The sequence below is a fragment of the Geotrypetes seraphini genome, chromosome 3, assembly GCF_902459505.1.
Source record: "Geotrypetes seraphini chromosome 3, aGeoSer1.1, whole genome shotgun sequence".
NCBI classification, from domain to species: Eukaryota; Metazoa; Chordata; class Amphibia; order Gymnophiona; family Dermophiidae; genus Geotrypetes; species Geotrypetes seraphini.
The window spans coordinates 411,916,393-411,931,907 of NC_047086.1; the positions used below are offsets into that span (position 1 = coordinate 411,916,393).

At 46.6% G+C, this 15,515-nt stretch overlaps 1 protein-coding gene across 4 annotated transcripts in view; it reads right to left on the reverse strand.

The window, feature by feature from the left end:
• The window catches only part of RRP36 (ribosomal RNA processing 36), a 109,189-nt gene that overhangs the window by 48,202 nt on the left and 45,472 nt on the right, over nt 1–15,515 (reverse strand). For all 4 annotated transcript variants that reach the window (XM_033939074.1, XM_033939076.1, XM_033939073.1 and 1 more), the window contains exons 4-5: nt 14,221–14,287; nt 12,994–13,098 (exon numbers count right to left, since the gene is read on the reverse strand). In XM_033939074.1, the coding sequence (XP_033794965.1) occupies nt 12,994–13,098; nt 14,221–14,287 (172 nt within the window). The remainder of the gene's footprint in view (nt 1–12,993; nt 13,099–14,220; nt 14,288–15,515) is intronic.

Here is a 15,515-nt window from a genome sequence, read left to right on the forward strand (position 1 = left end):
ACCTTCATATGTCTCGCTGAGATGGACGGGCGAGAGGACATCGAGTGACAAAGCTGAAGGAGAGCTTCCAGACGCTGAGGAGGAAGGAACGCTCTGAGTTGAGTAGTATCCAGAACAGCTCCGATGAAGGGAAGAGTCTGGGAAGGTTGCAGACGGGATTTTGGAAAGTTGATCTCGAACCCCAGACTCTGCAGGAACCACATAGTCCTCTGGGTCGCCAGGACGACTCCCTGAGACGTGGAATCCTTGATGAGCCAGTCGTCCAGGTAGGGAAATACCTGAAGGCCATGGTTCCTGAGTGCTGCGGCCATCACAACCAGGCACTTGATGAAAACTCTGGGTGACGATGCCAGGCCGAAAGGGAGCACTCGATATTGTAGATGAAGATGTCCCACCCGAAATCTGAGGTATTGACGGGAGACCGGATGAATGGGAATGTGGGTGTAGGCCTCCTTCAGATCCAGAGAGCATAACCAGTCGTTCTGCTCGAGGAAGGGATACAGGGATGCCAGGGTCAACATGCAAAATTTTTCCTTGACCAGATATTTGTTGAGCACCCTGAGATCCAAAATTGGACGTAGATCGCCCGTCTTCTTGGGAACAAGGAAGTACCGGGAGTAAAAACCCTTGTTCCGTTGAGCCAGAGGAACCGGCTCGACAGCCCGGAGCTGCAACAAAGCTTGAGCTTCCTGAAGAAGAAGGGAGGTCTGGGTCAAGTTGGAAGGAGGATGTTCCCTTGGATGTACTTGGATGAAGGAGGATGTACTCTCTTGGAGGATGTTGGGATAAGGAAGTGGAGCTGGGATAAGGAAGTGAGAACCTCCTGGTACTCAAACTGTGCTCTAGAGTCCAGATAGGGCATGAACTTGTGCAGGACAGATAGGAAAAATTCAAAATAGGTGATGAAGTGGAAGTTATAATTAAGAACTCTGGATGTCATCATGGAGTTCTGATAAATTCTCCTGCCAAACCTATCCATGGTCTTGCCCTCCCTGCCAGGTGGAACGGTGGCATACACCTGGAAGGGGTGGTGAGACCGCTTCAATGAAGACTCCACCAAGAGAGATTTATGGGAGAGTTGGGCACCGTCAAACCCCTTATTGTGGACTGTGCGGTACCTGCAATCCAACTTGCCCAGCACAGCGGGGATGGAGTAGGGTTTTCAAGACACCGAACCAAAGTCTGATCCAGCAGCTTATGTAGAGGAATCTTGAGGGATTCAGCAGGTGGTTGAGGAAGATGCAAAGTCTCCAGATATTCCTTTGAAAACTTGGAACCGGTGTCCAGTTGAATGTCCAAATCAGCTGCCATCTGCCGAAGAAAGGAGGAGAAAGACAGCAGGTCAGCCAAAGCCGGGCCTCGAGAAGGACTCGATGAAGTCGAGGCCTCGGGATCCAATGAGGACGGGGATCGAGATGGAGAGAAGGACCCCAACGTGTCCTCGAGCTCCGGCATCGGAGGAGGGGAAGTAGCCAGTGGAGAATATTCCAGAAAAGGCTGTTTCCGATGAGGCGAGGTATGCCTGGACGAATGCCTCGAGCGATGATGCGAACTGTGTCGGGAAGCAGGCCTCGACACACGAGGCGAGTGGGTCTTCGCTGAAGCCCCCAGCGAGTGGATGGGGCTAGAAGCGGTGGATCGAAGCAGAGGTAGATGGCTGGAATCACCTCGAGGCACTCGCAAAGGCTTGAGCCCTTGCATCGAGTGAATCAGCTCCAACGGAGGCACTCGCAAAGACTCTACTCCTTGCATCGAGTGAATCGGTTCCAACGGAGGCATGGGCAAAGACTCTGCTCCTTGCGATGCATGCATCGATGCCAGACCAGACACTCGCAGAGACTCTGCTCCCTGTTGAGAGTGTGCGTACTGCTGATGCACCAGAGGCGGCTCGACCCTGCGGGAGACCTCCGCTTGCACAGGCTGGATTTGAGAGAGAAGCTTGGGCCCCATAGTGGTAAAGAGCTCAATGAATTGCTTCTCAAACAAGGTCTGGAACGAGGCTGGCAAGGATGGATCCGCATCAGCAATGGGACCACCTGCATGGGCCTCGCGCTCCTTAGAGGCAGTGTGAGAGTGCTTGGGCTTAGCAGCCTTGGGCACTTTTAGCACTACCGGGGGTATGGGCTGCTGTGCTACCTGACCTGAGGAGACAGAGGAAGGCATCGCAGCTGGCACCGAAGGCTAAGCCGGCACAAATGAAGCAGGCTTGAGGATGCTCGGGGCCGCAGAGGTGGAAGGCTGGAGAGCAGCGGTTGAGGTCAAAGGCGAAGCACCCTTCGATGAAGACAGCTCCGTTGAAGACTCCATGCTGAACAGCGACTCCCACAAGAAGCAACGACGCTTGAAAGCACGTGCAGTGAGTGTGGAGCAAGGCCCGCACGATTTCGGAAGGTGTTGAGGCCCGAGACACCGAAGACAGCGTCGATGAGGGTCCGTGAGCGAAATCGCACACTGGCACTTGACACACTTTTTGAAACCGGTAATAGGCTGGGACATAGGCCGGAAAAGCTCCGCCGCAAAATCAAAGCCGCGGGGCTGCGGCCACGTGGCCTGCCTGGTCGAACGGATGGAATTTTTTTTTTTCCCAAAAAACAAGAAAGCACGACGAAAAGCAACAATTCTGAGTAAAATAACCCAAAACCGCGGACTTTAAGAAGGCGCAAGTGAACTATCTTCACGCAGAGAGTCGAAGACGGACTTCTCGGCTCCGCGAAAAAGTAAGAACTGAGGAGACGTGCCCTACGCTGGGCGGGAAGGCACTCGCGCATGCGCGGTGCGGGCGACTCGAAACTTCGAGTTTCTTCAAGCAAGACTGCTTGTGAGGCGTCCGCATCGGGGCTTCAATGGATCATGTCACCCATTAGTGAGAATACCTGCCTGCTTGTCCTGGGATAACATCAGGTATAGAAAATTTTATATGATATATGTGACTGAATAGGTTATGGTAGGGATGGGAGGGAGAGGGTTAAATTTTATGATGTAATGTTGAATATGATAGAGATTCAAGTGATGTATTCAATTTCAATTGTCATTTATTGATACACATGTTGTAAGATGTAAAAATGAATAAAGATTTATTAAAAAAAAAAAAAAAAGCAGCAGCCGCAGCAGAGACCCCTGAGGAACCTCACTATTTACCTACTCTCTGTTTTCTTTCATAATAGGATATTACCTCCTATCCAATTACTTTCTAATTTCCTCAGATACACTATCAACCGGTTCACCTTTATATACATGTTCATTCACCCCTTCAAAGAAAAGCAGAAAATTGGTGAGGCAAGGTTTCCCTTGACTAAAACTATGTTGGCTTTCTCTCATTAATCCATGCTTATATGTTCTGTCATTTTGTTCTTTATAATAGTCTCTACCATTTTGCCCGGCACCGACATCACACTCACCAGTCTATAATTTCTTGGAACACCTCTGGAACCTTTTTAAAAATGTGGTTGACCCCAATCGATTTTCAGAGGATTGCATTCATCAGTAGCTAGCTAAACTATAGGTGGATAAAGCGATGGGGCTGGATGGTGTACTTCCGAGAGTACTGAAGGATTAACATAAGAACATAATAGCAGCCTTACTGGGTCAGACCAATGGTCCATCAAGCCCAATAACCCATACTCACGATGGCCAATCCAGGTCACTAGTACCTGGCCAAAATCCAAGGAATAGCAATATTCCATGCTACCGATCCAGGGCAAGCAGAAGCTTAACACACTATGGACTTTTCCTTCAGGAATGCATCCAAACTTTCTTAAAACCAGCTATGCTATAGCAATGTTACTTACCGTAACAGTTGTTATCCAGGGACAGCAGGAAGCTATTCTCACTAATGGGTGACGTGATCCAACGGAGCCCCAATGTGGACGCCTCACAAGCATTTTTGCTTGAAGAAACTCGAAGTTTCGAGTCGCCCGCACCGCGCATGCGTGAGTGCCTTCCCGCCCAGACCAGGGCGCATCTCCTCAGTTCAGATAGCTAGCAGAGAAGCCAACCAAGGGGAGGTGGGTGGGACGTGAGAATAGCTGCCTGCTGTCCCTGGATAACAACTGTTACGGTAAGTAACATTGCTTTATCCCAGGACAAGCAGGCAGGTATTCTCACTAATGGGTGACCTCCAAGCTAACCACAATGGGATGGTGGGAGAGTTGGCAACTTAGGAGAATAAATTTTGTAATACTGTTTGGTCAAACTGTCCATCCCGTCTGAAGAAGGTATCCAGACAATGAGAAGTGAAGGTGTGAACCGAGGACCAAGAAGCAGCCTTACAAATCTCAATCGGGGTCGATCTGAGGAAGGCTACAGAGGCTGCCATTGCTCTGACCTTATGGGCTGTGACTTTACTGGGAAGGGGTAATCCAGCCTGGGCATAGCAGAAGGAGATACAAGCCGCCATCCAGTTGGAGATGGTACGCTTAGAGATGGGACGTCCCAACTTGTTCGGATCAAAGGAGATGAAAAGTTGAGGAACAGTTCTGTGTGGCTTGGTGCGTTCCAGGTAGAAGGCCAAGGCACGTTTACAGTCCAGAGTATGAAGAACTGATTCTCCAGGGTGAGGATGAGGCTTTGGAAAGAACACTGGAAGAACAATGGAGTGATTTAGATGAAATTCCGAGACCACTTTGGGGAGGAATTTTGGATGAGTGCGAAGGACCACCTTGTCATGGTGGAACAATGTGAAAGGTGGGTCCGCAACCAATGCTTGAAGCTCACTAACTCGGCGGGCCGAAGTGAGGCCAATGAGAAACACCACTTTCCAAGTGAGATACTTCAGATGAGCCTTGTGAAGAGGTTCAAATGGAGGTTTCATAAGCTGAGAAAGAACCACATTGAGGTCCCAAACCACTGGAGGCGGTTTGAGGGGAGGATTGACATGGAAGAGTCCTTTCATGAATCTGGAAACCACCGGATGAGCAGAGAGGTTTCCCTTGAAGAGACTGATGGAAAGCAGCGATTGCACTAAAATGGACTCGTATCGATGTAGACTTGAGACCAGAATGAGAAAGGTGCAAAAGATAATCCAAAACTGAAGACAAGGAGGAGTGTTGTGGCTCATGATGATGAGAAAAACACCAAGCAGAAAACCTAGTCCACTTTTGGTGGTAGCATTGTCTAGTAGCGTGCTTCCTTGAAGCTTCTAGGACATCTCTCACAGGTTGGGAAAACTGGAGAGGGGTTATGTTGAGAGGAACCAAGCTGTCAGGTGTAGAGACTGCAGGTTGGGATGAAGTAGAGATCCCTGATGCTGTGTAAGCAGCGATGGAAACACTGGTAGAGGGAAGGGCTCCCTGCTCCAGAGTTGAAGTAGGAGGGAGTACCAAGGTTGTCTGGGCCACCGTGGAGCGATCAGGATCATGGTGGCATGGTCTGACTTGAGTTTGACTAGAGTCTTCTGGATGAGAGGGAAAGGAGGAAACGCATATAGGAAGAGATTCATCCAATCCAGAAGAAAAGCATCTGCCTCGAGGAGGTCAGGAGTGTAGATCCTGGAGCAGAACTGAGGCAGTTTGAAGAGGGGGGCAACAAAGAGGTCGATCTGAGGAGTTCCCCACTGAGAAAAGATGTGATGGAGGGGCGTTGAGTGGAGGGTCCACTCGTGAGGTTGCAGCAGACGACTCAAGTTGTCCGCCAAGGCATTGTCCGCCTCCTGAATGTAGACACTTTAAGGAAGGTGTTATGGCGAATCGCCCAATCCCAAACTTTCAGAGCTTCCTGGCAGAGGGAGGCTGATCCCGTGCCCCCCTGCTTGTTGACATAATACATGGCGACTTGGTTGTCCGTGCGAATGAGGACCACCTTGTCCTGAAGCAGGTGCTGGAAAGCGTTGAGGGCATTGAAAATCGCTCTGAGTTCCAGGAGATTGATGTGGCGCTGGCGGTCCGTGCTGGTCCAATAACCCTGAGTGCAGAGACCGTCCAGATGAGCCCCCCAGGCATAAGCGGACGAGTCGGTCTTGAGGACTTTCTGGTGGGGGGGGGGGCGTTTGCAACAACAAACCTCTGGATAGATTGGAGGATAGCATCCAACAGCGAAGAGACTGTTGCAGAGCAGGAGTGACCTGGATGTGTCGGGACAGAGGGTCGGATATCTGCGTCCACTGAGATGCCAGGGTCCACTGAGGAATCCTGAGGTGAAGTCTGGCAAAAGGAGTCACATGAACTGTAGAGGCCATGTGGCCCAGGAGGACCATCATGTGTCTCGCTGAGATGGACGGGCGAGAGGACACCAAGTGGCAAAGATGGAGGAGAGCTTACAGATGTTCGGGAGGGAGGATCGCTCTGAGTTGGGTAGTATCCAGAACAGCTCCGATGAAGGGAAGAGTCTGGGAAGGTTGTAGATGGGATTTCGGGAAGTTTATCTCGAACCCCAGATGTTGTAGTAGCCAGATCGTCTTCTGGGTCGCAAGGACGACTCCCTGAGACGTGGAATCCTTGATGAGCCAGTCGTCCAGGCAGGGGAACACCTGGAGGCCATGGTTCCTGAGCACTGCGGCCACCACTACCAGGCACTTGGTGAAGACTCTGGGTGACGAGGCTAGGCCGAAGGGGAGCACTCGGTATTGAAGATGAAGATGTCCCACCCTGAATCTGAGGTATTGACGTGAGGCCGGATGAATGGGAATGTGGGTGTAGGCCTCCTTGAGGTCCAGAGAGCATAACCAGTCGTTCTGCTCGAGGAGGGGATACAGGGATGCCAAGGTCAACATGCGAAACTTTTCTTTGACCAGAAACTTGTTGAGGGCCCTAAGATCCAAAATGGGGCGCAGATCACCCGTCTTCTTCAGCACAAGGAAGTACCGGGAGTAAAAACCCTTGTTCTGTTGGGCCAAAGGGACTGGCTCGACAGCCCCCAGCTGTAGTAGGGCCTGAGCTTCCTGAAGAAGAAGGGTGGTCTGGGTCAAGTTGGAAGGATACTCTCTTGGAGGATATTCCGGGGGAACTTGATGGAATTGCAGGGAGTATTCCTCCCTGACGATGGAGAGGACCCAGAGGTCAGAGGTAATCATCGTCCTTCGATGGTGAAAGTGATGGAGACGACTTCCAATTGGTGGTAAACTTGAAAACGACAGAACGACAGAAGTTATGCCCTCTTTGAGACAGTTAAAAGGGCTGAGCAGCCTTATGAGCAGCAGACGAATGTGGCTTCTACTGTTGCTTTTGAAGATGCGGTCTCTTAACAGGCTGACGGATGGGCGGAGCCTGTTTCGGTGGGTAATGCCGTTGGTAGATTAACGGTGGGCGGGATGGACGAGGAGGAGCAGGCTTGGGCTTCGGACGCAGGATGGACTGGAAGGACTTTTCGTGGTCCAAGAGCTTCTTGGTCGCCGCCTCGATGGATTCATCAAAGATATTGGTACCAGCGCATGGACATTGGCAAGCTCGTCCTGGAGATTGGGGTCCATGTCGATGGTCCTAAGCCACGCCAGCCGGCGCATAGCCACTGAGCATGCTGTGGCCCGAGCCGAGAGCTTGAAGGTATCGTAGGAGGATTGCATCAATTGAAGCCGGAGCTGGGACAATGAGGCCAGAACCTCCTGGTACTCAAACTGCGCTCTGGGGTCCAGATAGGGCATGAACTTCTGGAGTACAGACAGGAAGAATTCAAAGTATGTGATGAAGTGGAAGTTGCAATTCAGATCTCTGGAAGTCATCATGGAGTTCTGATAAATTCTCCTGCCAAATCGGTCCATGATCTTACCCTCCCTACCAGGTGGAACGGTGGCGTAGACCTGGGAGGGGTGAGACCGATTCAGTGAGGACTCTACCAAAAGGGATTGATGGGAGAGTTGGGAGCCATCGAACCCTTTGTGATGAACTGTGCGGTACCTGGCATCCAATTTTCCCGGCACGGCGGGGATGGAGTAAGGTGTTTCGAGGCACTGCACAAAGGTCTGGTCCAGCAGCTTGTGTAAGGGAAGCTTGAGGGATTCAGCCGGAGGTTGAGGAAGGTGTATAGTTTCTACATATTCCTTCGAAAATTTAGACCCTGTGTCCAGGTGTATGTCCAAATCAGTTGCCATCTGCCGGAGGAACGAGGAGAAGGTCAACTGATCAGCCAGAGCGGGGCCCGAGAAGGACTCGAGGACGTCGAGGCCTCTGTATCCAATGAGGACGGGGACCATGGAGGTGATAACGATCCCAGGGTGTCCTCGAGCTCCGGCATCGGAGGAGGTGAAGTAGCCGGTGGTGAATACTCGAGGAAAGGCTGCTTCCGATGAGGCGAGGCGTGCCTGGAAGAGTGCCTCGATGAATGCTTCGAACGATGGTGCAAGCTGTGCCTGGAAGTAGGCCTCGATGGGCGAGGCGAGCGGATCTTCGTTGAGGCCCCCAGATAATGGATGGGACTAGAAGCAGTTGATCGAAGCAGTGGTTGTTGGCTGTGCTCGCCCCGAAGGACTCGTAGGGGCTCAAGTCCCGGTATCGGGTGGATCGGCTCCAATGGAGGCACTCGCAAAGATTCTGCTCCTTGCATTGAGTGGATCGGTTCCAGTGGAGGCACTCGCAAAGATTCTGCTCCTTGCATCGAGTGGATCGGTTCCAGTGGAGGCACTCGAAAGACTCTACTCCTTGCATCGAGTGAATCAGTTCCAACGGAAGCATGGGCAAAAACTCTGCTCCTTGCAATGCATGCATCGATGCCAGACCAGACACTTGCAGAGACTCTGCTCCCTGTTGAGATTGTGTGTATCGCTGGGGCACCAGAGGCGGCTTGACCTCGCAGGAGGCCTCCGTGTGCCCAGGCTGGATTCGGGAGAGTAGCTTGGGCCCTATGGTGGTGAAGAACTCAATGAATTGCTTCTCTAACAAGGTCTGTAACGAGGCTGGCAAGGTCGGATCCGCATCTGCAATGGGACTGCCTGCACGGGCCTCGCGTCTTTGGGGGTAGTGTGTGAGTGCTTGGGCTTAGAAGCCTTGGGCACTTTAAGCACTACCGGTGGAATAGGCTGCTTTGCTACCTGATCTGAAGAGACTGAGGAAGGCATCGCAGCAGGCGCTGGAGTCGGGGCCTGCACAAACGATGCAGGCTTGATGAGACTCGGCACCGTAGAGGTGGAAGGCTGGGGAGCAGCAGATGAAGTCGAAGGTGAGGGGCCTTTCGATGAAGACTGCTCCGTCGAGGACTCTGTGCTGAACAGCAACTCCCACAATATGCAACGGCGCTTGAAAGCACGTGCGGTGAGTGTGGAGCAAGGCCAGCACGATTTCGGAAGATGTTCAGGCCCGAGACACCAAATACAGTGTCGATGAGGGTCCGTTAGTGAAATCGCGCACTGGCACTTGGCACACTTTTTAAAACTGGTGATAGGCCGGGACATAGGCCGGAAAAGCTCCGCCGCAAGATCGAACTGATGGAAGAAATTTTTTTTTTTTTTTTGAAAACAATAAAGAACGACGAAAATCAGCGATTAAGAGAAAAATAACCCAAAATCGCGGACTTTAGAAGGCACAAGTAAAAAATCTTCACGCAGAGAGTCGAAGACGGACTTCTCGGCTCCGCGGAAAAGTAAGAACTGAGGAGACGCGCCCTGGTCTGGGTGGGAAGGCACTCGTGCATGTGCAGTGCGGGCGACTCGAAACTTCGAGTTTGTTCAAGCAAGTTTCAAGTTTATTTATTAATTTGATGAATCGCTTATCCATAATTTACTAAGCAAATTATGAGTTATAATAAACATATTAAAAAACAAACAAATATTAAGTAAAAAAGGATAAAAAAACATCAGGGCTCCGTTGGATCACGTCACCTATTAGTGAGAATACCTGCCTGCTTGTCCTGGGATAACTGCTCTTACCACAACCTCTGGCAACGCATTCCAGAGCTTAACTATTCTCTGAGTGAAAAAATATTTCCTCCTATTGGTTTTAAAAGTATTTCTCTAACTTCATCGAGTGTTCCCCTAGTCTTTGTAATTTTTGACAGATCCACTTGTACCCTTTCTAGTCCACTCAGGATTTTGTGGACTTCAATCCTATCTCCCCTCAGCTGTCTCTTTTCCAAGCTGAAGAGCCCTAACAGTTTTAGTCTTTCCTCATACGAGAAGAATTCTATCCCCTTTATCATCTTGGTCACTGTTCTTTGAACATTTTCTATTGTTTATCATTTATTACTCTTGATATATTGCCTTAGTTGCAGCACAATTCAAGGCGGTTTACAATAAAAGTGCCGCTATATCTGTCTTAAGATAAGGAGACCAGAATTGAATGCTATACTCCAGATGCGGTCGCACCACAGAGGCATAATATTCTTAGTCTTGTTAACCATCCCTTTTTTAATAATTCCTAGCTTTTTGGGCAGCCGCCACACATTGTGCGGCAGATTTAATTGTATTGTCTACAATGACACCCAGATCTTAGGGAAGTTATGGTGGCTCTGCTAGCTGACCTTTTCAATGCTTCTCTAGAATCGGAAGTGGTATCATAGGACTTGAAAAGGCCAGATTTGGTCCCTTTCTACAAAAGTGGAAGGAAGCAGTAGGGAACTACAAGCTAGTAAGTCTGACTTCTGTGGTAAGTAAATTAATAGATAAATACCTTTAAAATATCCACCGCCATTGCTTGGTCCACCTTTAGTTTAGCTAGCTCCTCACGAATATCGTGCAGGGACCACCACATCTCCATTTCCAATGTTTCTGATTTTAAAATATGTCAGATAATCACATTTTTTCCAGCATAGAAAGTGATGAAATTATGTACCTTTCTGGAAAGTGTTTGTGCATACATACAGATTGATGATCATCCCTTTATATAATCCCTTACAACATTATGTAGGTTGAGAAATGTGAAATGGTTTGGACTAATTTCTAGAGAACAAATCCAGTAACTATAATTAGCCACATAAACTTGAGTGTTTACACCTATTGCTTCTGGAGACAACTATATGAAACAGACTTTCTTGTAGGGATCTGGGTATTACTAACTGGTCACAGTCAGAGATGAATTTGGGCTAGACAGACCACATATTTGACCTAGTGAGGCATCTTTTAAATTGTTCAAGTTTCAAGTTTATTCAAGATATCTGATTGAACGCTTTTCTAAATTACAAAGCGTTGTACAATAGGTAAAAATATGATTATTAAAGAAATCACAATATACATAATATATTAATGAGACCTACAGGGTAATTGACTTTTAAAACCACAGGAAACAATAGGATAGAGGGGTAGAAATACAATTTTTTTTTTGAAGAAAAAGTACATAAAAGGGAAGTACAATAGGTGTGTGGGGGGAAGAGTATTAATGATAGAAGAAGGATCAAAGGAAAAGGCTATTAGTGATCTAGTTTAAGGGGAAGATAGAATCATAAGGTATTACAGCTGCAATGAACTTTTTTTTTTTTTTTTTCAATTAAAGGCTTCTTTAAAAAGAAGACACTTTAAGCTACTTTTAAATTTTTGCAAGTCTGGTTCGAGTCTTAAGTATAATGGAAGAGAATTCCAAGTCATTGGGGCTGTTACAGAAAAAATAGCAGCACGGCGTGTTCCGATAATTTTTAAGGAGGGAACATTAAGGGTAAACTGGGAGGATGATCTAAGAATTCTTGATGAACTATATGGAATCAGGAACCTGTCTATGAATGCTGGTGTGTTGGTCTTTATTGTCTTGAAGACTAAAAGGGCTATTTTATATGTAATCCTATATATTATTGGCAACCAGTGAGCTTTTTTTCAGCAAAGGTGTAACGTGGTCAAATTTTTTTGAACCTGAAATTATTTTTATTGCTGTGTTTTGTATAAGTTGAAGACGCCTTATGTCCTTAAGATATGCCCCTTTTAATAAGGAATTACAATAATCTAGTTTTGATATTACTAAGGAGTGAACTAATGTGTTATGGGATAATTTATCGAGGAGGGGGAGAAGTGATCGAATCATCCTCAACCTATAGAAACAATTTTTGACCAATGAACAAATGTGTAAACGAAACGTAAGTTTATCATCTATTAAAACTCCCAAAATTTTTTTACTATTAGTTTGATTAAGTGGCTTGTTGTCGATTAAGACTGGGTTAATAAGTTGTGTCCCTTCTTTCCCTGAAAAGAGCACAGTAGTTGTTTTATTAATGCTTAGAGATAGCTGATTGACATTTAGCCAGTCATGGATTTTGGCTAGCTTTTGGTTAATGTTAGATATGTCCTGTGCACTTGTGGGGTCGATTGTATGCAGAAGTTGGAAATCATCTGCATAGGCATATACTGTGAAACCGATGGATTGACAGAGGGTTAGAAAAGGGGCCAGGTAGATGTTAAACAGTAATGGGGACAATATAGAACCTTGCGATAGTCCATAATTTGTTTGATAGGGTTCTGAGAAAGAATTTTTGAAATACACTATAGAAGATCTATCTGTAAAATACGATCTGAACCATTCAAGTACTTGGTCATTTAGACCGATGGAAGAGAGTCGTTGGAGTAGTAAATGGTGGTCAATTGTGTCAAAAGCTGCTGCTAAATCTAGGGAAATGAGAATGACAGATTTATGTTGGTCCAGGTAGTAGTGAATAGATGTGAAATGGACTTGAAACAGAAAACTTACGCTGGAGTCAAGTTTTCAGACTAGTGATAATGAATCAGCATGAGATCAATGGAAGAAGTATTGTGGATATGCCGAGGACTGGCTTGAGAAGCCCTCAAAGCCTGAAGGACTCCTTCATGATCAAAGATCTGGGTACTGCATAGGTTAAGTTTGAGAGGAGAGGAATGGATAGAGGGAGAGCAGACTTGAGGAATAGGCAAATAGATGCTCTAAAGAAGAGGGAAAGAGAGTTGAGCATGTCTCGTTTGTTCCTTTTACTGTGAAGGGCGCAGGTACCAAAAGGGAAGAGAGGCATTCTAGGGAACAGCTGGAAGGAAGGCAAGTGAAAAATAGGAAAACCCATTGATCCTAATATTGAAACTGTGCTTTCCACACCCATCACTATAGTGCACATGGGTACACTATATCCCCTCGTTTTAACTTGAATGTGTTACTTTTCATCAGTAAAGCAAAACAATTAAATGACCTTCTCCTCCACCTCCTTGATATCCTTCAGGAAGCTGTATGTTTTCTCAAATACATCTGGGTTGTATTCTCCTGAGAGGCTGTCAAACCGGGGATCCCTAAGCACCTGCAGAAAAAACACAAGCACTGCTCATCAACCACCGTCCTTCTATTCTCTCATCACAGAATTTACTACTACTGCCTTAGATTCAAGAAATACAACTCTGCAGAGGAAAGAAGTGAAATTTGCTCTCTCCAAAGGAGGTGATAAAACACAACCTGTGCACTGAAATCTGTGGAATGTGTGTGCGATCACACAAGAAGCCATCCAGGCGACTCCACTGCTGGGAATGTGAGGAAGAGAGGGTGATGGAGAAGAGATATATACATTGATTGAGTCATTTATTTAGCCCGTCTTCCCAAAGGAGCCCAGCATTCATAGAATGGGTAGGACAAACTTTAGTGAGAAATACAGACTTTACAGCATTTACAGCAGGGGTCTCAAAGTCCCTCCTTGAGGGCCGCAATCCAGTTGGGTTTTCAGGATTTCCCCAATGAATATGCATGAGATCTATGTGCATGCACTGCTTTCAATGCATATTCATTGAGAAAATCCTGAAAACCCGACTGGATTGCAGCCCTCAAGGAGGGACTTTGAGATCCCTGATTTATAGCATAGACAAGGTGGTTTAGATTACAGCATTTACAGTGAAGAAATAACATACAGACTTAGTAGACATAGGGTGGATTAAATTGCAGCATTTACAGTGTAGCTATAACATGGAGGTAACATAGCTTTTCAAGCAGGTGGATGCATCTTTGTTGTCAGAGAATGTGGTGGTAATTCAAGTTATATTTGTGGTGGCCTGCGAGTTTAATATTAGGCGGTGCCTTTGAGATCCATCTGTTAAGGGGCTGGGTTTGTAAAGAGGAAGGTTTTCACGGCCTTCCTGAAGTTCCAAAGACTTTCTAGTGATCTAATGGATGGGGGGATGATGTGCCATAATCTGGGTATGTAATGAGAATAAGAGCGGCTTGGGCTGTCTCAGATGTGAGCGAGCAGACAGGTGGCAGGATATCAGTGATTTGCATTTAGCTCATGCCTTTTTCAATGCTAGTTTAATGTCATGCGCACTAGGTATTTCCCTAAGTTTCTACATGGAGCAATGGAAGTATCAGAACTGGGATTAAAATCTAGCCCACTGCTCTAGTCCATTCCCAAACTAGCTTTATCACTGAAAAGACCTACCTTCTTTCTTACAGGAACGACCTGTCGTAGGAAAGGTACCGGCTTCTTAGCAGAGACCTCCACTGGCCTGAAAGGGACAAGCAAGACAGACATCTCCATCAGTCAAGGAAAGAGCCGGAAAGGCTCACAATGATCACATTCTATGACAACAAATTCCAGACTAATTATATACTTTCCTATTTCTTTCAGGATGCTTTTTGTCATATCTTCCACAGAACTCAGCTGATTCTTATGAAATTTAGTACATTATGTCCTGAATGAAGTTGATATAAAATGTTGTAAATATTTCCCACCACACCACAAAATTATCTTGTCAAAATGAATTGTTGCTATTTTCAAGTTTCCAAGTTTATTAGTTACTTAATATACCGTCTATCATACAACAACTATCCTGAACTACTGCAACATCGTCTACCTGGGTATCCCACAAAAAACAGTAAAAAAATTGAGATTACTACAGAACACTGCGGTCCGCTTAATCTTCGGACTGAGAAAAAAAGACCACATTAGCCCCTATTATAAGAAACTACACTGGCTACCAATGGAAGCGCGAAAACAGTTCAAATTTGTATGTATCTGTTTCAAACAAGTCTGGGGTCTAGAGCCTTCCTACTGCAAACACACTTCATTCTACACAACCCCACACGAACCACCAAAAAGAAAAACATCTTTTCATACCCAAAGATCACAGGCTGCAAATACAAATCCTTCCTGGACAGAACCTTCATGTACCAAGCAAACAGACAGCAATCCTGGCTGGGAAACTGCATAAATGAAGCCAAACAGCACTACAACGCATTCCGAAAATCAATTAAAACCACTCTATTCGACAAATTTATTGCCTAAACAGATGACCTTCTCTCACTATGTTATTTCCAGCTGCAATTCCTGATGAAATCTCTCAGGTATCTCCAACCTCTCATATTTTCCTTCCCCATATAACCTCTTCTCTTATGTAACTTTTCTCTCCATGCATCTGTAATTCTGTAACTCCAATCTCTTCTGTAACATTTCCTCTTAATGCATTCTGTAATTCGCTGATTGTCCAGCCTTCTTTCAATGTGAACCGCCTAGAAGTCGTTTGATTATGGTGGTATAGAAAAATAGTTATCGAAGTGTTGGATCGCCACGGAGACCACACGAATGGTGTAACAGCTCCTCTTACACACACCTAAATTCAAATAAAACTGTGCTTTTATACTTTATTATTTTTACATAGTCGGGTATATTTTGCTGCCAGAATCCTCAAATCCTTAAAGCGTCTCCGAAATTGGCGAAATCGGCAAAAAAAAAAA